Below are 24,568 nucleotides of genomic sequence, written 5' to 3'. Positions count from 1 at the left end.
TGGAGTGCTACTGTACATGTGCGCAGGGAATGGAGTGCTACTGTACATGTGCGCAGGGAATGCAGCGCTACTGTACATGTGCGCAGGGAATGCGGTGCTACATGTGCGCAGGGAATGGAGTGCTACTGTACATGTGCGCAGGAAATGCAGCGCTACTGTACATGTGCGCAGGGAATGCGGTGCTACATGTGCGCAGGGAATGCAGTGTTACTGTACATGTGCGCAGGGAATGGAGTGCTACTGTACATGTGCGCAGGGAATGGAGTGCTACTGTACATGTGCGCAGGAAATGCAGCGCTACTGTACATGTGCGCAGGGAATGCGGTGCTACATGTGCGCAGGGAATGCAGTGTTACTGTACATGTGCGCAGGGAATGGAGTGCTACTGTACATGTGCGCAGGGAATGCGGTGCTACATGTGCGCAGGGAATGCAGTGCTACTGTACATGTGCGCAGGGAATGGAGTGCTACTGTACATGTGCGCAGGGAATGGAGTGCTACTGTACATGTGCGCAGGGAATGCAGTGCTACTGTACATGTGCGCAGGGAATGGAGTGCTACTGTACATGTGCGCAGGGAATGCAGTGCTACTGTACATGTGCGCAGGGAATGCGGTGCTACATGCATTGTACAGGTTTAATAAATGTAACATTAAACATAAAAAAAAGCTGTGTGTGCTGTGCACGCGCATAGTAAGTGAAACTTCTTTGACTTTTGTCACAGAAATTGACTTATAACGCGCATGCTCGGCACACGTGTCAGTCAGTGTATGTGTCAGTCAGTGACTATGTATGTGTGTCAGTCAGTGTGTGTATGTGTGTCAGTCAGTGAGTATGTGTGTCAGTCAGTGTGCGTATGTGTGTCAGTCAGTGTGCGTGCGTATGTGTCACAGTCAGTGTGCGTGCGCGTGCGTCAAAGTGTGCGTGCGTCAAAGTGTGCATGCGTCAGTGTGTGTGTGTATGTGTTTATTGGCAGCAGTACCAGCATCATGAATGTTAAGCGGGTGGGGGAGCTCACAGGGGGGGGGGGGAGGAATAGGCACATCATTCAGGGGCGGTGTTCAGTACATCACTGCGGTGTGCGTGCGTGCGTCAGTGTGTGTCAGAGTGTGTGCGTGTCACAGTGAGCGCGTGCGTGCGTCAGAGTATGTGTGCATGCGTCAGAGTGTGTGTGCGTGCGTCAGAGTGTGTGTGCGTGCGTCAGAGTGTGTGAGTGCGTGCGTCAGAGTGTGCGTGCGTGCATCAGAGTGTTTGTGTGTGCGTCAGTGTGTGCGTGCGTCAGAGTAAGTGTGTGTGTGTCAGTCAGTGTGTGTGTGTGTGTGTCAGTCAGTGTGTGTGTGTCAATCAGTGTGTGTATGTGTCAGTCAATGTGTGTATGTCAGTGTGTGCGTGTCTGTCAGTGTGTGTGTGTGTCTGTCAGTGTATGTGTATCTCTCTGTGTGTACACACCGTATGTCTCTCTGTCTGTGTCCTGCCCCCTCTCTCCAGACGCACCCCACCCCCGGCAGAGCTGCGGACCCGGGGGGCTCAGTCTGAGTCTTCTGAGCAGATACCCCTCCCACCCCCCGGCGGCGCGCTCAAGCTCCCCCCTTCCCCACCCCCCGGGGGCGCGCTCAAGCTCCCCCCTTCCCCACAACCCGGCGGCGCACTCAAGCTCCCCCCTTCCCCACACCCCGGCGGCGCACTCAAGCTCCCCCCTTCCACACAACCCGAAGGCGCGCTCAAGCTCCTCCCTTCCCCACCCCCCGGCGGCGCGCTCAAACCCCCCCATTCCCAGGCTGTTAGGAGCGGCGCTGGCACCAGCCTCCCTCCTTCTGTCCATCGGCATGGCAGCGTGCGGGGAACGGCGCCGCTGCCAGACGCTTCTGCGCATGCATGGCGCGCGGCATGGCAGCGGGCGGCGGAACAGTGGCAGTTAGGAGCGCCGGCTATCGCCGCCGCATATGTGAGCAACCGGGTGTGGGGTGTGTGGGAGGGTGAGGGGTGCGGCGGTGATTAGGAGCGGCGCCGGCGGCTATCGCCGCCGCCGCCACATGTGACAGGGGACGTGTTAGCGGAGCGGCATCCATTACGTGACGTCACTTCCGTTTCACATTTCGCCCCCCATCTATGAAGTTTTATCCCATCAGAGGTGCCACTAAAGAAGTTTCACTTCAAAAGTGTTTTATCATCAGATGGGTAACGACTCTTACAATAACCTAAGTGTCTTATCTGAGACTTCACTGAAACCTAACACAAGCAAATATAAGCCAAAATATAGAAAGAAAATTGCACAGAAGCGCACAAGAGATGGAGTTAATAACAGTATTTCCTACAATAACTTCTGCAGCACGAGCGCTGAATATCCTATTCCTGCTTATAAGCCAAAATATGCTGCTTTTTCACTTTTCACATTTTGGGAATTATGTGAGGAAACAATATTGTGCCAAATATACTGTGTACAATATATACAATATACAAGTGTGCAGCTCACACACTTACAATTATTCCACTCAATGTTACGGTAACCATAATAACAGACATTGTACGTGCATTTTTCTATTAAGAATGAATAAATACATTTATAAATATGTATTTCATGTATGTCATTATAGAGTCCCTGGCTGCAGTGGAAGCACTACATGCTGTGTGATAATGGGGTCAGTTAGAATGTGCCCAGAAGTGGTTTCTATCATCACTTTACTCTGAAATATAAGAGTTTTAAAGATTCAATCCAATCTGCTTAAAAGATAATAATATATATTTATATATATATATAGCCTATGATTACCTTTATTGAAAACTAATTACCTAAGCTGCTGATCGATTGGTTCTCCCGTGATCGATCAGCAAAATCCTGTTTCCAAGGGTTCACTAAATGGCTGCCTTTCAGTTTCAAATCAATCCTTCAGTCAGTGTAACTCAGCAGCTACAATGTATTCTTATATTACTAAAGTAACATTATCTATTGTTACAGTTTGCAGCTCAAACTGCTGGGAATATTTTCAACAAATGATCACAAACAGGAAAGTGCTACAAAGATCTTGCACTGCTGGGGAGGTGTGCTAAAGCCTGCTATAGAAATCAAAGGATTCTCAGTATATTAAAACTCATTAAAATGGCATTAAGAATTTAATTTTAAAATAAAAAAGGTAGTAAGTATTATCTAATACTACAGAACTGATTTTTTTTTAAAAACACACGTAGGATATTGTTTGGATTGCTCCTTTTACTCACCATAAGTGAGTTTGTGTCCATTTTCTCTCTAATCATACACTTTCACGGTTCTTTTTTTTAAAGTAGGGGTTCTCAACTCCAGTGCCCCAACAGGTCAGGTTTTAAAGTTATCCCTGCTTCAGCACAGGTGGCTCAATCAGTGGCTCAGTCAAAGACTTGTGTTGAAGCTGGGATATCCTTAAACCCTGACCTGTTTGGAGGTCTTTATGTCTGGAGTTGAGCACCCCTGTTTTAAAGTAAAGTGAATTGACATTACAAAATACTATATCTATACATATCTTCCCCTTCATTATTGAACTCTCTGACACAATATTTGTAATTAATTCTATAACTAATGCTATCAGGTGGCTATCAAGTGGATATCAGCTGGTGTGGGTCTTTTGTTCTCTCTTTAGACAATGCAAAGTACGATATTAGAGAGTGGAACCCCAATAATACGACGTGGCTTTTGTCATTTTAAGCAGGCAGATGGGAAAATGATTTCACCCTTGGTCATTATCCAATGTGATGCTTAAAATAGTCAACAAAGAGGTTTAAAGGTTAATTCTCCATTTAAATTATGCATTATTTTCTTGTCTTGTAATACAATGCCTTTGCCTGGCTTCTACACACTGGTTGTGACTGTTTACACAGTTTCCTGTTATGCTGTCACACTAAATAAATTGTTATTCATAGAAGTCTGAACCCAGTAGAACACCTGCAGCATAGACAATATTTCGCTATTATTGGCCGTGCCACTGAAACTAGATTTAGCAGTAGTCGGTCTAATATTTTTATGGACCATGACTCACAGTAAAAGGGACCTTTAAGATACAATACTTTGACAATAAATTCATTTTAAATTGGTTTTGAAGTATGAAATATAACCTAATCTCTACTTACAAGATATTTTAAAATTGTGCCATTAAACAGCTTGATAATAATAATGGCCATAAATCCCCTCTTAGATATTATTGTTCAGGCTTCCACAAAGGAGTAGAATAAAACAACAACAACAACTCGCTTAGCAAGGACCTTGAACTTAATATTTAAATTTGAGTCTAAATCTCTAGAGGGAAAAAAGGCTATTTCAATAGTACAGATAAATACGCTATCGACAATTAGTAAAGCTACGGTTTCCGGCATATACAATTCTCTGCTACATTACAGGCAGGAGTAGGATGTGAATTTTGTAAATAATTGTATTAGGCTAACAGAGGGAAATAAATAATTTAACGGATTATGTACAGGCATACCCCGGTTTAAGGACACTCACTTTAAGTACACTCATGAGAAGGTTATATCATCCAATAGGCAAACAGCAGCTCGCGCATGCGCCGTCAGCATGTCCTGAACAGCAATACCGGCTCCCTACCTGTACCGAAGCTGTGCGCAAGAGGGGACACTATAGAGCCTGTTACAAATGCGTTATTTACATCAGTTATGCACGTATATAACGATTGCAGTACAGCACATGCATCGATAAGTGGGTAAAAGGTAGTGCTTCACTTTAAGTACATTTTCACTTTACATACATGCTCCGGTCCCATTGCGTACGTTAATGCGGGGTATGCCTGTACTGTGAGTTTATCACAATACACATTTGTTTATAATATGTACACAGATTAAAAAAAAAAACATTATACTTGACATGCACCTTTATGCATAGTACATTACAACTAAGTCATACGTTATGTTTCTATTAATAACTGATTCCAATTGCTGCCAATTTTACCAAGGAAAATGGTCCCGGTGTCCCTGATTTTAACCAGACCGCTTTTGTGTAAAGCAATGCTGGATATTTTACCCAAATGTTAAAATCTTTCATAGATCAAACAAAATGTACTTACCATAAATTAGTATTTTTGTAAGTTATAGTTGCAGTGCAGGAATAACCTGTCCCACACATCTAATGTACTATTATTCCCACAAACACTAAATGAGCTTATGTACATAACATCATCAAAATATAAAACAAAGGACCATTAGAATTTATCCAACACAATGACTTTGTGTGGTTGTTTTGAGATCTTTGCGGCAGGCTACATCTCAATTGTATTTAATTTAAATATTGTTGTTTTCTCTTTCATTTATTTACATTTATTGAAGTTCAATTTTTCTTTTAAAAGGCAGGCCAGAGGGCTGCCATCTTGCCTCTTTGGAGTTGTTATTTATGGTACACAAAGTTCCAGCAGGTATTCTAGACCAGTGTTTTTCCAGCAGGGTTTCTAGGAACCCTTTGGTTCCCTGGGCACCCCTAAAGGGTTCCCTACAATTTTCAGGTTATTTTAAAATTGTGCCAAATACAGAATAATTTACAATGCATCTGATCTCAGATGCGCTATTAGAGAATGTTGGGGTTCCGTACAATGCATCTGATCTCAGACGCGCTATTAGAGAATGTTGGGGTTCGTACAATGCATCTGATCTCAGACGCGCTATTAGAGAATGTTGAGGTTCCGTACAATGCATCTGATCTCAGACGCGCTATTAGAGAATGTTGGGGTTCCTTACAATTCATCTGATCTCAAACGCACTATTAGAGAGATACAAAAAATTGTGAAGTAATCTGTGCAGCTGATTGTAATAATATTGTGAAAATAAGTGAATCCAATGCTACCCTCAACCTTTAAAATACTAGTGTATTGATATAGAAATACAGATAGTGTCACAAGAATTAATAAACACCCATGTGATATTTAAGTGAATATTCAATATAACAATAAATTGTGAATAAAAAATGTGAAAAAACCTAAATAACATATAGTAAAGAGTCTGCTGCTTTGTCACTTCAGATAGCTCAATATCCAATAACACTAATGAAGACAAAAAAGAGAACAAACAGCGCCCAACTCTCATAGTGCAGTAAATTCAATTATATTGAGAAATGGTGAAAGTGGTTATATTACACGTGCATCAATAAAAATACAAACAGGCAATACATGTATTCAGGCACTGAGGTACACACAGCACACTGACAGACACTGAGGCACAAATAGCACACTGACTGAGCAAACTGTAACTAACAAATGTACACACAAACACACAGCATACTGACACACTGAAGCACACTGACTAACAAACACAAAGCAAATTGACACACACATGCGCAACAAACTGACACACAAACACAGACACAGCAAACTGACACACAAACAACCAACTGACAAACAAACACACACAGCAAATTGACACACAAATACACGGCATACCTTCCCACAGCAGTACATGGTAACTCCTCCCCCTGATGTCATGGAGAGCAGCGACGGGCAGAGCTCTGCAGCTGTCTGCCTCAGTTCCGCCCACAGCCTCTGCTGCCAGCTCTCTGCAACCCCCCACCTCCATCTCCTCCCTCTCACCGCTGACAGTTCCCAATCCAGCCGGCAAGTTGCTGTTAAGGAGCCCAGAGGAGGAAGGGGGCCCTGACTTCTGTGATCGTCGGCTAGACTGCTGGGCCAAATGTCTCAGCTCTCCCCCCTGTCGGCGACCCTGAGCGTGCCTCCCAAGAGCATGGGCCCCCAGGCTTTGCCCAGGCTATAGTTACGCCTCTGGCTCCAGTTACCCTTAATCGAGGGGTATCCTGCCTTTAACAACTTCAGTGTTTGAAGGACCAGCAATGCACAGCAGAGTCATTTGTTTCTGACTCCAGCAGCATTTAGGACATTAAACATATAGTTTTACACGAGCAATTACTACCTGGTTATTTTGTCTGTGCAGGACATTGTAACAAGCTGCTCTCCCGATAAAACACCATCCCACATTTGCACTGAAGTCCGAGACCGAATGGGAATGGTTCCTTCTCCAGACTCTATCTTTGTGCGAAGATGACCTCGGAATTTCCTCACTATGTGTTTACATCTGTTCACTAGGAAAACACAATGTTTTGGTTATAACATATGCTCATGCGTTTTAGACCGCAAAATGTCAGGGCAGTAAATCATAATCACTAAAGCATTGACGGCAGCTCGTGTAAGCATATTGTTGGCTATTTACAAGAACATAAAGGATATTAAGAGAAAAAAAAGGGAAATTAACTCTAGCACAGTAATACAAATAGACATATGAAAATGAGAATATTCCATAAACCAAAAGATAATGAAAATATTTGATTAAATCACTCAAAATATAGGGTTATGGGTGTTACAGAAAAACAGAATAATGGTTAAAAAAATATCTGGTCCCTAAAGCTCTTACCTCTCTTATATAAAAATAAGGGGGTTAAAATAGGCCAATATTTGGAAATGATATACTGTATTTAACCCACCTTAAAACACACCTGCTTAACGAAGCATATGAGTAGCTCCGTGGCTGATATTGTACACCTCATACATAAACCTTGGCCCAGTGCAGACACACTTACTAGAATGCCCTCCTACTATCGCTGTACGTTCTTCCTACCTACTAATTAGGTTGGAAATTCTTCGGAGCAGGGACTCCATTTCCTAAATGTTACTTTTATGTCTGAAGCACTTCTTTCCATTATGTGTTTTGTATTATTTATATGATTGTCACGTGTATTACTGCTGTGAAGCGCTATGTACATTAATGGCGCTATATAAATATAGACATGCATACAACCCTACTAATATAGGTATAGAAAATTCCTGTTGTGTATTCTGTGCAGCTATTTTCAAGAGGGAAATCCCTGTCCTGTTTCTATATTTAAGAATCATTTTTATTTAGTCGTAAAATACTTTGCCAGGAAAAAAGTGTGTCCTGAGAATAATGTGTGACCAACAGATTCTTGGGGTATCCTCTCTCCATGAATCTGTTGCTTATCTCCTCCATCCTATCTTGTAAACTTTGTGCAGGACTTGTTATCCTCTTAACTCTTAGAAACTGCCTGCAAGAGAGTCCCTTCAATGTCTCTGAGGGATGAAAACTCAGAAAGTGCAAGAGATTGTTTCTATCTATTGTCCAATTGTCCTCCTTTAAAAGTAATAGTACTGCACCGACACACTTTATTCGAGCAAATACCCGGTATGTACCTGGCAGATACCTGGAATAAGCCACTCCTAACCTCTGACAAGCCCCGTTGCATTTGCCTTCCCAGCCTGGGTTCATGCCTGGCTGATGGGCGGCTGATCTGTTAAATGATAATGATTAGGATTTAATAGGCTGCAATGCTTCGCGTGTCTACCAGATGGCATAAATTCATGAATTGTAATGCAGTTTATATATATATACTGTGCAGTATTGCAGCCAGCCGGAATAAAATGCTTCAATCCCTGCTTGGAAAATAACTCAATGTACTCGGGCAGAAAACAGTCACAAACCTCAATACACCCGGGTATACCCGAATTCGTGGGACTAGCCAAGCTCGAATAAAGTGTGTCGCCAGTGTAGTTTAAATAAAATGACTAGTTGTAGATCATGTAATCCTAAACCCAATAGTGTAATGAGCATGATTAATATCATCAGTGAATTCTAAAAGGGATGCTGCATTATCATCAGTTCAAATATGGAATGTCATCTATATAGCGTGCCCACATACGTCCACATCTTTGAAACAAAGGGTGCATATGGACAAAACATGTCTCACAACAATTCATGAAGATTTTGGCGCAATTATAATAAGATGCAATTTTTGGGCACTCTGAAATTTGGTACCTTCCCATGCTGTGCTCAATATGGAGTATACAAAGGGGTGTCTCATTTTCACATCCACAGACAGGAAAAAGATTTCCCATAAAGGGATTGTATTTATAGATAGGAGTGACTAAATTGCATAGGTGAGGTAATAAACAGGCTACTGTTACAGAGGGAGGCATACTGGATAAAGCGGAATAACCCCATTACACCCATGGGAATGAATAAAGAATATGACCTATTGTATGATGTTTCCAGTCATATGTGACAACAGCATATAACACTAGAGGGTGTTTGGGGACTAAACACTTGAACTCTAGACTAGGATGGGTCATCAGTGGTATGGGACCACAGGCCACCAAAGGGGGCATCTGGTGACTACCACATGGACACATGGTATTCTAAGATCTAGTGTCTGGTGAAGGTAGGCATGTCTTGTTGACTTTTTGATTTCTGTATTTATGGGTGTTAATACAGTATGCTTCCTTTACCTCCCTCTTTTCTGGATATGTTTCTGTCTGCTACCAGTTAAGTGGGTTGCCTAATATCTTGGGAGTGGTGTGCAGGACCTAGCCTTCAGATACTGATCCGCCTCCTACCTTATTTGGTTTAATATTCTTGCTATTTATGGTTTAACCCCATCCCTGTAGAATGTGACTGAGCCATTTTGCAATGTATTTAGAGTATATTACACATATACATCTGCCCCAATGTAGGGGATTATACTAACAGATGGAACACTTTTTTTAGTCACACCTTAGATGTATCTCTTTTCTGCTGTTGACCATATCCCTTAGGTTGATCTAACGGTAGCTACAACCAGAAGAATATTGGTCTGGTGACATTTTATAAATAAATAAATAAAGACAGAATTCTGTAAAAAAAAAAATATTATTTGTCATCTTAACTCTGTGCCCAGGACATACTTGAAAACGAGAGTTAACTCTCAATGTATTACTTCCTGGTAAAACATTTTATTAATAAATAAATAAACACTAGGGTTTATTAATTCTAATTTTGCTTTTGCGACCCTGTTGCCTTCCTGTTTATATTACTTTTTTTTATGGCTAGGTGAATGGGTAATAAAGATGGCTGTGGATGTACTGTAGCAATAATATTATTTATTTATATATATATTTTTTTTTTCTCTACTGCATACATTGATATTATAAATCAGTAGACACACACTTAGTATTATTGATATATATATATAGTTATGGTTGAGGTCTATAAAGAAAGTTTAATCCAGAGGCATAAAGGTTATATCTTATATTTATCATGTATATCAACAGAATGTTTATAAAGTGGATGCTATACTGCACTCTAAACACTATGAACTGGATTAATCACATTTCGATAAAGTGGACATACTGTCGAATTGTAAAAAAAAATAAGTTAATTAAGGGGTTAGTGGCCAGTAGTTAGTTTTTAAATTTTAATGTTGCTGCACACCGTGGACGGAGATGAGGGCGACCTTCATCCTGGCAGGGGTAAGTACAACTTTAATTTACTATATTCTGGCTGGGTACTGTTTTATTTTTAATGGGCAAATGCGCTATTATTCAGAACTGGATAATAGGAATTTTGCCCATTATTGTATGTGTGTGTGTGGGGATGGGGCAGGGTAGAGGGGTAGTAGGTTTGTTGGCTGACCGCTAAGGTAATAAAGCTACTTTTATTTTATTGTAATAACACAGTATTGAAGCAGGGGATCTCCGGAGCTGAGCCGCATTAATTTCAGCCTTGGGGACCCCCTGCTTCCCGAGTTACAGAGGGTACATGGGGTACCGATATCTCTCTGCATTGTTTAAATCTCCCGCGTCACGTGACCAGGACATTTAAACTTTGCGGAGATAATGTTTACTTAAACGTGCAAGAGTCTCTCTGTTTTCAAAATCGATAATGTTTACTTAAATGTTCGAGATTCTCTCTGTTTTTTTTTTTTTAGAATCGATAATTTTAATGCACCCAAAATAAGGTGCCATGTTGTTGGTGATGCAACATTGATGTATTGCATCATAAAAATAACTCACGTTTTTTGGAGACAAACTCGCATTTTTTGGTTATCGAAATTTGATGGGTCCGTCCCTATGATTGATAGTGATAACTCCTTAAAGAAGCTGCCTTTAAGGTTTATAATATTTATGGTCAAAGCATTTTTAGTAGGGTACCTTTGTGGCATATAAGGGGTTAATAAGTATATACCCGATAGATTTGCAATTTGTGCAATGGATACTATGAGCAACCGTATCAGTTTAAGCACCAGTAACGTCACTGCACCGGCCCCACAAATTACGCGCTGTAAGGAAAGTTAGACGCTGAATTTTGCCACGCAGAGGATTGCTATAAAGGAGGAGTGGGATAGTGGGACCTGCATTACAGCTTGACAAAGTTCAGTGATGGCCTGAAACAGTACCTGAAGCTATTTGTGGGTATATAATCTTACCTCTGTGATGGTTGATGGCTTAATTTGCTATGTATTTTTTAACCATTGCTCCCTTTATACTGCAACATCCTTACCCCTATTTTTTTTTCCGTATTTCATAAAATATTTTGTATTGTGGAATATTTCCCTTTTTATATTTCTATTACAGTGCTGGAGTAACCTCTCCCCCCCACCCTTGTAACCGCAGACTTTTAACACAACTTGAGCAACCTGCATACCCCGTAGTAATCTGTTTAATATAATATAACCAAGGTGTTGGGGTTTTTTTTTGTGTGAAAGGCATTTTGGGATCTTTGTAAAATTCACAAATGCAGTACAGTACCTGTAATTGTACAGGCTCTCATGGCAGTATTGTGAGAAACAACTGAAATTGCAATGATGCCTAAACTTTGAACAGACTGGATGATTTTTTTTAATATGCTCTAGCTATAGTTGAAAATGTCATCTTTTATTGCACTGTCCATTGTTCTCTCTCTATTAAGGGTACAATTTGTTTGTATTCCATTGTTTGAAGGGTCTGTAAGTGCTCCTCTAAATAATACTTCGTTTTGAAAGTATAAAAGGAGTCATCAAAATTGTGGGTTTGAAGGATAAGGTTTGATTTTTTTTTTTTAATTACCGCATCAAATCTATGTCTGAATAAAATGTTCTGTAAATAGCATGTGCTATGTGCTTAAATGACAACGCAGACTGAAACTATATTATAAAGTATAGCGTTTTTAACCCCTTAGCCACAAACCCTCAGTAATGTTGTTGCCTTTTGATATTATTGTGACTTACAGTAAGAAGAATGAAAGAAGATAAAGCACTATATTGTTGTGAAAGATCTCTGTTTTGTTTCCTCTTCCCTTTCTGTGTTTGCCCTTGTTCCTTATCTCATCCCACCACCTCCTCTCTGTAGTTTCCTCCCCCCCTATCTTCTATTTTTTTTATTTTTTATTACAGGATTTGAACCCGCAGGTCCTTTGGAGTAAAATCACACTATTTCTAGTTATGGTGACCCCCAGCTTCCAGAGATACTTGTGAAGTTAACCGTTTTAAAACTCTCTCCACAAATGGGCACTAGATATCATGGGTACCGTAGGTCAATAGGAAGCCACAACAGCATTGTTTGAAGCTTCCTATTGGACGGCCATTTGAATCCCCAGTAAGTATCTTAGAAACTCGGGAAGGGGACGGGAGGATCCGCGTAGCTGAAAATAACACAGTCAAACTTTGGAGGACCCTCTAATTTTAATCCTATAAACAAAAGCAAAAAGTTAAAATGATAGGATTGCTGCTTTAAAATAATGTTACAAACTTTTAGAGTGTAAGCTCCTTGGGGCAGGGACCGCTTCCCTATTGTCTCCTTCTGTCTAAACATACTGTATATGTACTGGGTTGGTTTTTTTTTGTTTTTTTTTAATACAATGTTTTTGTCCTCCCTCTCACATTGTACTGATGCTGTGGAATATTCTAGTGCCATACAAATAAAAGATAATACAACTAATCAGAACTTTTTCCTTATATCCTTTAACACTGTGTTTATAACGGTATCTGTCATCCTAAAAACTTAGGTCCCAACCAAAACTTTTAAGTCAAAGAAAGACTGAGCCCTTCTGCATAAAAGTAATTAAGAGAGAATGCAGACAAACTAATAAGAAGGGTAGATCTTACAATCAGCTGTGATCTCATAAGGCGAGTTAAGACGGGCATCTCCACATGGTGAGGTGCTCACATACAAATGGAACATGATGTTTTCTTTCATCCTGTAGCCTCCTTCTTTTAATCGAATGAAAATAGAATGCTCCCAGTCACTTCTCTGCTTGCTGTAAATGTAGACAGACAAAACATACACCATTACCCTACTGGTAAATATAAATCTGGATTCTAAAGTTAGTGTCCTGCGTTGCACTAGGAAATAACTGTTGACTAAAATAAAGATTGAACTTAAGATTCAAAGATAACATATGGAATTTTCTTAAAAATAGAATAATTGAGCTTTACATGGCAGTGTATTTACTACTAGAAATAACAATATTCACTGGCAAAATGAATCGTTAAATTACATTTCTGACACATCGGTCTTTGGGTCTTGAACCATTTTCTACGACAATAACATTACCCCAAACCCAATGCTTAATATAGTTGTATATGTTTGTCAAAGCCTTATGTATTGCAGGGTAGCAACAACAAGGTCATATCAAACTACAAAAGTAAGTCTGGGCATAATGAGAGCACTAACTTTCATCATTGAATTACTTCTGTAACAGTATCTTTATTGTAGTTAGTTCAATTTGATTGCATAAATTGAGGTACTAGATGGACAAAGCACATCTACTTATCCAAACCTTACATTGCAAGCTCCTTACGGAGATAAATTCATTTTTTTATATGCTTCTTGTTTTATATGGCACCTTGTTTTGTCCCCATTGAAAGTGCTGCAAAATATTTGCTGCTTTATAAATTCATAGCAACAACAATCAGTCTGGAACACAAGGACATTTTGAATACAGTGCAAAAGTAAATAGCCTGAATTACTTCACCACAGGAGACAGCAAATCGAGTTCTATATCAGGCATTTAAGATTGAGCCAGTCCAGTTATAAGTTTTACATGAATTATGTAAACAAATATCCAAAAGTGTCCCTTGACTTGCACTAATCTAATTCTTTATGAAAGAAAATATGCTTTCATGAAATAAACATCTAAAGATGAAAGTGTATTAAATCTCTTTGCCTTCCTCAGTATATTGGCCACTCAGCAGCACAAAACTAATAACCGGCTTCATAAAAGAACCCTGGATCAGACATCTAGAGGACAGATTTGTCCCACCGCCGATCACATAACATGCTGCAGCCATCAACAGATTTCTATTTACCTTAGATGAAGCTCCAGCTGAGTGTAAAGGAAGTGAACAAATGCTCTTCTTACTACAATTTCTGCATGGCAGTCGTTGACCACAAGTCCCTGGTCGTTTAGGTACTCTCCGTTTATACATTTAGTACCCGAAGACAATGCAATGACCTTCGCTTGCCGTAGGTCCAAACCTGTGAAAAGAACACAGGTCAACCTGAGAAACAGAGAGAAAAAAAGGCAACAGAGTAATCCACCATCATGGTAACTGCACCGCGTTATTGAAATGATTCCTTGAAACACAAACAGTGGATCTCTGTGGTGTACTTATGCAGATTAAATTACCCTTGAATACAGAATGTTAGGCTCAGCACTACTAACACATTTGGAGATCTATTGCAGATAATATCACTAATTATTAGCTAAAAAGCCTGTGACAAAGTTTTCTTGTTCAATCAATAAGTACATCCTTGGAGCGCACATACTATATGAGGCTATAAACCTCTCCCACTGAGCAGGGAAACGACCAGGTTGTTTATGGGTTGCTAAAGCTATTGCTGATGGATACAGAGTTCTTATAAATGTACCTATCACTAGAAGTGCTAAATAAAATGTAGGAAACAGTTTTAGTTCTTTTCCACTTTAGTGGGCAGGGAGAACACAGATAAATCATACTATCAGCCCAGCCTTTGGTTCAAGGCTAGAGTACCAGCAAATAGCACTAACAGGATACACAGACACCCGTTTTGTAATTCTTTCAGTACTGTTAAATAGCAGACCCATTTAATGCATCTCAGCCAGTTTTAGAGATGGAAATAGTTTTTATAGTGTGGATCATTGGTCTCATAGAAATATGTTCTTTGGTATAATGCTGGTGTATAAATGCATTTCAACCACATATTTAATGCAATAATGATATGCCTTTTGTCTCACCTTACCGTCCTATTTTTTTGAAGTTACATGTCAAATCACGAAGTGTGAACGCTCAGTAGTGCAGGAAAGTGTGCCCTGTGACTGTGTTGGAAAGTATACTTTAACCCCTTAGGAGCGTGCAATGCATTACTTTGAATTGACGTGGGCTGTGGCCAAAATCACGATCAATGCTTCTTTTCCCCCTAGCATTATGTATTAAAATAAAATGGAGTATGTTGGCACGTTACAGTATGTTTAGGCTTTAATTAGGGTGTTCAAATATATGCATTTACTGAAAAGTAGACCTGAAAGCAGTCTCATATATTACCAGAATAAAAAGCAGGTCGTTGCAATATATAGAATGCATGAGACACAAATAAAATCTGCAATTTCACAGATCTGTGAATAATACTAAAGCCTCAGGTCAAGATTTATTTGTGTTCTAAATTCAGCCTGACTCTGAGCAATTGCCTATATGCTGGAAATATGGAACAATGAATGATTTCTTATACAGTATACTTTGTTACATCTGCTAGCATATTGTAGATTTAATAGTTGTCTGTCCAATAAGCATTAACATGTTTATTGTGTGGCTCGCTGTACTACTGCTTGTGGCAGGATTTGTGCAAAAAATCTATTAGGAAGAATTGTAGTTCTCTTTTTACCCAGGCAGTACTGAAAAAGCTGTGTAACACGGCTGGCATAAGTTTATAGGGATCCATGTTTAAATGGATAAGATGCAAAAAGTGACACGCTGTGAGTGCTCATTTGCATGTCATTTCCCAGAATACCTGGCTTCAGTGGAAGCACTGCACGATGGGGAAAGGCAGGGTTCCAGACCTTTCTGAGACCTGTGAATGTGCTCCCAAGGGGTATTTTTATTTGCTGTTCTCTTTTTGGGGTTTTATAAAAGTATTTTTATGCTGACGGTGGATTTAAGGTGCTGTGTTTTTTCATGTTAAATTGATGTAGGCATCGTGAACACCTCTGAGCCGCAGTATACTGTACCTAGCTCATGTCGGCAGTGGTAACAACCTCCATGGACTGGAATCGGTGAGATTTGAGGGGAGGTTTGGGGTTGAAGTGCAGGGATGCAGCTGGCAGGAGGGAACGCACATGGCCCTGGGTTATGTGATGCGGATACCAGAGGTGAAAACCGAGCAGAGGATGAACCACTGGCAATTTCCAATGAATGGTCCCATTTTAAGTTTCATTTTATAAGTTGTTTGTCATATTACAGCACATCATACACTGAGTTGCAAAAGCCACAACTGCACCATTATCATGCATTTACTATCACGCTTTTAGAAAGCCCCCTAATAGCCCTTTTGAAGATTTGCCTAAGCCTAATTTAACCCTTTGGGTGTCGCAGTGCCACAGCCGCTCTGGCAAATCGCAATTACATGGCCGCTCCACTGAGCGATCACATGATCGCGGCGTCACTTAATCCGGAAACGTTAGAGGAGCCTCCTGCTCCATTTCCTGTGTTTCAAATCTATAGGAGTGCAGAACTCTATCTCCCTGGAAATGGGCACAAAAAGGGCCTGATGTAGCAAACACATCATGTGGCCCCTGGAGTGCAAGACACAATGACACAATGTGTCCTGGGTACCCAAAGTGTTAAAAGAGCAATCCACCCAAACTAACCTTTTTCTTTGTTTTTTACAGGACTGGAACCAGGTTATCCTCCAGAGCTGACCCGCAATATATTCAGCTCATGGGACTGCCGCGTTCCCAAGATACTTACTGTTGAATTTACAGTTATTTCTTCCTGATTTTTAAAGGGGATTCAAATAGCTATCCAATAGGAAGCCACAAATCTTTGGCAGATTTAAACATGGTAACTCCACTAATACATAGCTAAGAAACCAGGGGGTCCCTGTAGCTGAAAACAGTGGTATTTAGCCCAGAGGCCCCACCGGTTACGACCCGGTAACAAATGGGAAGGAATTGCTCTTTTAAAAATGGTGCCTTATGAATCTCCTTTTGACTAATGGACTATAAAATGAGTTAAAATTTGGTTGAATATATTTATTTGTTACAATATAGGTGAGCTAATTAGGAGATCCCAATTAGAGGAATGCATGGCTCTGTGAATTACACACAACGTCTAGCTGGTTGGAAATGACCTGGAGTAAGGGTTGAGTTAAATGAAGTACCTGAATGTAAAATGATCAAAAGTCCAGTATTACAGAGAGAAAAACATCTGATAATGAATTTATCCTTTAAGGACAACTGCTCATTTGAAAACTGTAATGACACGTTCAACTGGAACTAAGAGAATATTTCAGTCTTTGGAAATTAACACAGGACAGCTACATTGAAGCTACATTGTTTATGTCCTGTAGGTAATTCATCACCTACATATTAAATAGTTTTGAAATAGAGGTGGTTTTTTTTTTAGCAACTGTGGGTGTATATTTGTTGCTGCCTTAAAAGAGACTCTGAATGTGGGTTTTGTGCTTCATCAGTCTGTGGTCAGTCTCTGGCCTTAAAGTGACATAGATAAATGCTTCTAGAAGCATTTCATATGTCACCCTAACCTTGCTTGTAATGGCTCATCATCAACAGAGGATTTAAGTTTCAATGTAGCAGAGAACAAAAAAAAGAACATAGATAAATTGTAAAAGCAAGAAAACGGAGCACAAAATCACCCTTTCTACTGCAGTTTATTGTGTTACAGATGAGTACAATTAACGACTGAAGACCATAAAAGTGACTTGATTTGTGGATCCAAATGTAGCACAAGAGTTTCTCGCAGTCTCTTGGGTAATTCTCAAATGACTAGTATATAGATTCAGCCCAGACTCATACATGACACCTTCAATCTCTTTAAGTGCGTACCTCTAATTACTCTAAAGCCTCTGATACACCACACAAGAAAAAAAAACGGGTAATCTTTTAAGCTCGTCCCATTAGGAGTTAAAATAGTTCTTACTAAAAAAAAACCTTGATAAACAAACCAATATGTGACTGAAGAATATTGGAAATGTGTATGATCGTTGATATTTTACAAACCTACAGTCATTATTTACTATCTCTCCTTACAACTTCATGCTGGATCCAATTTCCCATTTCCTTGCATATTTAAAAGACCTTGCTTGATTGACAATTTAGGAGAGGCGGGTTATTCAAATGGAAAATTGTGTTTTGCACAACTATGCTAAGTATCTTTATATCGTTTCACAACACCCAAGCTCCTTATTATAGAAAATGGGACTCAAAGATGCAATGGCCTTTTTAATATTTATTTATTTTATTTATAAAATGTTTTACCAGGAAGTAATACATTGAGAGTTACCTCTCGTTTTCAAGTATGTCCTGCTCTGCTATTCCATAAGAGGCAGGGTATCTTCTTGTGGAATAGCACTAATTCGTAAATACTGTATGAGCCACATTCGTTACTAGGACAAAAGAGGAGTTAAATCAGAGACCTATAAGTATTTTAATTACATTTTATTTATTTTTTAAAAACGGCACTGCATGCTATAGTTATCAAAGGAATAACTCTTGTTGCATCATATGGATCTTTACTCTTTGATAAATCGGTTAAAAAAACAATGTGGCTACAGTTTTCCCCTGGTTTTCAGATGGGAGAGTTTTACACACATTGTATTCAGCTTGTACCTGATCCTTTATTGTCCCTGTGACAAAGGCTGGACTAAGGTTAAAGGAAGCACTTTATTGATTAGCACCCCCCCCCCCCCCTATCCAGATGTCCTGATGAAAATACAGAAACCAGATATTTGCTTTAAGCATGATTACATTTGTTTACGGAAGGCAATTACATTGAGGTTACAAAACGTTGTTTTGTCGCAAACTACAGTAGAAGGGACTGTAACTTCAAGGCAGTTTAGAGTCATCAATGTACAGTATTTTGTGTGTACTGTACAGTTTATTTGCATGATTGTTGGTTTGAAGTATGGAATGATACTCCGGATTCCTTTATGCTGTAGTATGTTAATTTTCAAGGAGGCGGTCATGTGCTTAAACACTAATGTAGCCTTAAGTTGAAAAATATTATTTAGTAGCTTTCTCTCCTACAGCCACTTTTATATCAGCAGGTGGTAAGTCGTTCTATTCATGCCAATGAGAATTGTGGCATTTCATTCCTGCAGTACCCACAATTACAGTAGCTTGAATCTAGAATCCTGCTAGAATATTACAATCAGACAAACTACCAAAATACTGCACAAATTTCCATTGACCATTGTCAAAACACTGAAAAGTGACAGAAATTTAAAAAAAAATCTGAAAAATATCTCAGCATTTCATGGGCAAGATTTGTGACATACATGACTGTTAAAGAAAAGAGGATAGGAAAATAAATACCATTCACGTACAATTTTCTTTTCCGAATCCATACTACCTAATTTAATGAAGTAGTTTAAAAGGGGAAAAAACTGTGACAGGTTAACATTAACAATTAACATTAACAATAAGGTTTATAGGCAGAATTGTAGACTATATTATTGAGGCCTAGGCTATGATAGAAGTTTCAAAGTTTCAGCACTTTTATCCCAAGATCTCCTAAACTCTGTTGAGCCACTTAACATGACATTAAACTAAGTTTATATCACTTTAAGAGAAAAGCTGTATTCAGAAAGGACAATCACATAACGTTAAGTTGCGCTTTCTACTGTAAAGAATTAGCATTAACTAACGGAAGATAGTGATATTGACACGCAAGTGAGGCGTTATCATAGTGTAACTCCCCTCTTGTACAGTATATGTAGCCATGGCTGGTTCTGGCTACTCATCTGCCCTCCCTAACAAGTAAGTCCTAGTAGATGTAGGTAGTGTTAGGCCCATCTTGGATTTACCCCTCCCCTCTGCAGCTACCTTGAGTGGCAGGAGTGGAGGTGGGACTTGGTTTGTGTGTTGCCCAATTGTGGGTGCAGACCTTGTGCCCTCCCCTCCTGCTCTAAGGAAGAGGCACACCTAAATTGTAGTTAGTCTCGATCTCCCCTTGTGTCTGGAGTGGGTGTGTAGCTCTGACTCTGAATACTGGGAGTTGTAAGCTGTGTCTCACCCTGCGGGGAGAGACTGTGTGATCAATTCCACTATGGGACTATGAGAAGGCCCAAAGCCCTGTCTGATACAAAGACCACCCAGAGGCATGGGATCAGAAGAGTATTCGATGTATGACCTGATGTATGCAGTGGATGCCAAATAAAGAGATCTCTGTTCAATATACTCCTGGCCTTCGTTTGCAGTCAATCAGGGGGAGTATGCATGGGTTCTGTCGTGGGGACTGCCTCCAGTACTCCTGGAGGCTGCGGCAGATGGAGGTGCTAGCACTGCAGAAAAAGAACTAAGCATCCTACACCTAAAGCCTGTCCTGTTGCCCCCACATCATCGCGGACCCTCAGCTCTCCTGCAAACCAACAACAGGTACTATGCATGCACACCGGTAGCAAGGGCAGATCTCCCAAAGGGGTGGGGGAAAGCAGCACTACATTTGGAGGTACTGCTGAGATGCAGTAACAGGTCAGGCTTTCAGCACAGCAGCACGATGAAAGAAAGGGAGGGGGACAGCTCCCTTAGGCTACACCAGGGAGGGGGTTGCCTTAAGCCCTTATAAGACTAAAGCTGGGGACGGGCCCCTGAGGCTTCGCCAGGGAACGTGGTTACCCACATCCACAAAGGAATATGCTGGGGTGTACCCTGAGGCTTCGCCAGGGAGCAGGGTTACCTAGCACCACTAAAGAAAGTTTGGGGGACGGGCCCGAGGCTTCGCCAGGAACCCTGTGTACCTTTTTCATAATTTCCACTCACTGCATGTACTCTGTTTTCACTTAAAATGATGGTTCCATCATGGGACTGTGTACCCTAAAATGGCGCTCCCGACAAAAACGGGACCGCATAGGTTTGCAAAAAGAAGTTACAAGCCTTTTCTGCAAAAGGAGTTGCAAGAGCTTGGCGCCAAAGTCAAGGCCGCACCCAATCTACTGTGACAGGCTCACAGTGGAGCTTAAGTCATGCCCTGTTGCATAATAGGCTCTGGCATGTAAGGGTACTCATACCCATGAGACTGGCGATAACGATGTACCCTATCAGCCCTGCTCAACTTCATTAATTTCCTCATGCCAGCTTTGCCAGGCAAGACCCAGAATTGGGGTTCTTGAGGATCCACCTCTCGGTAGAGAATAGTAGGAACTTTAGGTGTTACAACGGCCAGCCTAATCTCCTCTACCAACATGTGTAGGGCCTCAGCCATCTCTTCAGGAGAGAATTTCCCTTCTTCCCACCAATGGTCTACAGTGGGCCCATCAACTAATAAGAACCGGGTTCTCTGCATGGTGGGAGCATTCCCCTGGAACATGGGATTCAACCACTTTAGGGTCTTTCCCGGTGAGTCTACCATTTTAGGGCTACTGGACCTAGTATCCATCCTAGATGACACCCTAAAAGTTTCAGATTGTTTTGACATTGGATCTAAAGGAGCTTTGGGATCCTCTTTTAGGTATCCGACTAGAGGCAGGCATTTCCCCCTCAGAATCATCAGACCAACCCTTATTATCCCCAAAGTCCCAGGGCTGGGGGGAAGCAGCACTTCACGCATATGGACATTCCAGACCATAGGGCTCTAATTCATTCATTCCTATTTATGAAGAATTCCTTGGTCTTAGCGTATATAGGCCCCTTTCTTCTATGCTTGTACTGTATCTGTAATAGCTGACACAGGAGTAACACCAATCTTAAATTACAAGTGGATAGGGGCACTCACATTGATTGGTGTCCTTGTTCATCCGGTGGAGTAATGGAGATGCTGAGGGAAACCCTGAAGCCTCCTCAATGTACTATAATGAAACGCTGGTCTCCACTGCACTCAGGATTGAAGATATCGAAGTGAAGCAGACAGTTAATACATTTATTTTGGCAGTGGTGAATGAAAATTGGACAATCCTGAGTGCAGAGGAGACAAGTGTTTCTCTCTCTCGTTCAATAAGTTGCCATTATTGAACATTCCCATCCATGCCGTGTGTAGTGTCCTGTAACAACTCCTCATGCGCTATTCTAATACCTTTAAAGCAATCATTAATGCTTAAGTTGTGGCGAATAGAATTCTTCCAGACTTTTTTTTTCATAGAATGGGTACTTCGTAGCGATATACTGATAGATCTCACTTGAATAGCAGAATATATCATATATGTATAACTGCAGGCAGGTATAGTAAGTGCCATGTTCCATACCATGTACAAACGGACTGAGACAAATTTTCTTAATGCATAGTGATTTGAGTAAAGTGGGATACTGCAGTAGTACAGTAGTACGGCATTTACCATATTAGAAATCTACACCCCCCCTTGTGGCTCCCTTATGGCTACCGAATATGTTCAGTGCGCCACCTGTCGGACACACGTACTGAACTGCACTAACATGAATAACCGCGCACATAATTATTCCGGCAGACAGTAGACGAACAGCAGACGAGTCTCGGCTCAGACGCGGATGAGTGTTCACGCGGATGTCATCTTGCACCTTCTTGCGGTCACGGTGGCAGTACTACATCCGAAATAACAATGTAATCCTACAATAAGTCTTCGGTAATGAGATGCCTTTCAGACATTGATTTTGCATATATTCAGCTTTGTGGATATCAGTTGAACTCATGAAAAATAACGTCTGATCCTGTTTTAGATAACATCATGTTATGTTCCCTGATTTAAGTGAGTTTAATGGGTCTCGGCCTATTTGTGCACCAACTCAGAAAATTATATTGCACATCTAATACTCTCATCTGATGTGATGATTGCCAAGTTCAGTTGAATTTGTGTGTTTTGTTTCATATTTACAAGATATATTCAGCAATAAGTATATCTTCATTGTTTATTGTAAAGTACTTTGTTCACTTTCCCTAACTCTAAAGCCACGTCCATGGTGAACATGCGCGCGACCATGCACGTGGCGTAAAGCGCGCCTGTAGCTGCAGCGATTTGTGGCATAAAGGTAGACGCCACTGGGAGGCGTGTCGGAGAGGTGTCCGTGATGTCACGGAGCGGGTTCGCCCTCATTGGGTGAACCACTTACGTGACCCAGCCATCGCACGACAGAAACAAATGTATTTGTCTCCTCATGGATGGCGAGCGCTGGCGCTGCTCGTCGCGCGCGTGGTTGCACGCTCTATGGCCTGCCTCATAGAGGCACAGCATTTTGATCGCGTCGCGCTCACCATGGCCACGCCCTAAGGCTGTTACTGCACGTTTTCTTTCATTATTGACCTTTTTCGGCACTGTTAGGCAAAACATATCTGTCAAGTACACATCCAATATAGTATTTGCTTAATACGAGACATTATGGACTGCTTTTCCCTAAATGTAGCCTTCCTTTGCTTTTGTCTCCGATTTCTAAACTCATTGCAATGTTCTAAGTCCAGTTTAAATTGGGCATTACTATCTTGTGATGTCTTCCAGATACAGTAAGGGCAGCGCAGGGATTTCACAACGTTGATATATAGAATGAAAAGATATATATATATAATAGTGCAGCCAGTTTTATGACAAGTCTATAAAAATGTATGGCATATCAGGGATTCAATCTCTCTCTGATGGGAGCAATAGTATTAATCTCCAGTAGATGCAGCACCTTTCCTCCAGTGTATCTCAAACGTGAAAGAGACTCAAGATAGTATAGTATGTCTACAATATGTATTGAAAGATAACAAGTTTGCAAGTGCACACTCACATTTTGCACGCAAAAACATGTGCCTTGGAACGGTGGGATTAGAAGATCCATGGCGTTTTTCTGCCGGTTTCTGCCTGCTCGGTAGTTGCTTCCACAATCCTACGTCACTTCCGGTGATGTCTCATCTACGGGCGGAAGCAGCTGGACATTGATTATTCGGCTGCCAGGAGTCCAGGCTCTGGTTCTCTGCACAGACAGTTGATTCAGCGCGTTTCGCCGGAGCTTCGTCAGGAGTCATAACTAGCATGTATTGGCCTGAATTTTTCTAAATTAATTACAATAATTTTTCCGCAATATTTATTAATATACTAAGAACAAGATGTGTCCAGGGCAACATGTACGGTAAATACGGTAAATGTATCTGGTGTAATGCTTTCCAATTGGCAAAAACCCCATTAGCCACATTTTGCCGGGCTAGGACAAAACAGCCGCCACCATATCTTCACTGGCGTTTAGTTTCATCTCTACTCCAGCTGCTCGCCAGCATGGTAAGCTCCTAAACTTACCCCCAATGTTTCCCCCTAATACTAACGCTACGCACTACCACAAAAACTTTAACCCCTTACCTAAAACCCGATGCCATAACCCCTTGCCCTAAACACTTTACCCTAATCCCCTTACGCAAAAACCTAACCCCTTACCCAAAAAACCCCTATCCTTAACCATCTACCCTAACCACGGAGCGGCTAAAGGTCCCTCTGTGGCCACACGCTCGTGGAGACATGGGGGCCTATGCCCTAAGCTCTGATAAGTCACTTATCGCCAAAAAAGCCTACCGCTATTCAGTAAGCCCTGATAAGTCGTCGATAAGACAGATTTTTGGCAAATAAGCCACTTATCACCACTTCTCGACAGCTTTTCAAACTCGTGCTATTCTAGTAGCCCCAATTAGCTTATCAAGGCTA

At 41.0% G+C, this 24,568-nt stretch overlaps 1 protein-coding gene across 1 annotated transcript in view; it reads right to left on the bottom strand.

Moving 5' to 3' along the window:
• ADARB2 (adenosine deaminase RNA specific B2 (inactive)) overlaps positions 1-24,568 on the bottom strand; it is a 623,258-nt gene that overhangs the window by 76,887 nt on the left and 521,803 nt on the right. Inside the window, exons 5-7 of the mRNA XM_075587794.1 lie at positions 14,089-14,257; positions 12,886-13,037; positions 6,891-7,059 (exon numbers count right to left, since the gene is read on the bottom strand). Of these exons, the coding sequence (XP_075443909.1) occupies positions 6,891-7,059; positions 12,886-13,037; positions 14,089-14,257 (490 nt within the window). The remainder of the gene's footprint in view (positions 1-6,890; positions 7,060-12,885; positions 13,038-14,088; positions 14,258-24,568) is intronic.

Source organism: Ascaphus truei, chromosome 2 (genome assembly GCF_040206685.1).
Source record: "Ascaphus truei isolate aAscTru1 chromosome 2, aAscTru1.hap1, whole genome shotgun sequence".
Classification (NCBI taxonomy): domain Eukaryota; kingdom Metazoa; phylum Chordata; class Amphibia; order Anura; family Ascaphidae; genus Ascaphus; species Ascaphus truei.
Note: the sequence above shows the minus strand (reverse complement) of the source record. Positions and strands in the feature narration are given on the sequence as shown.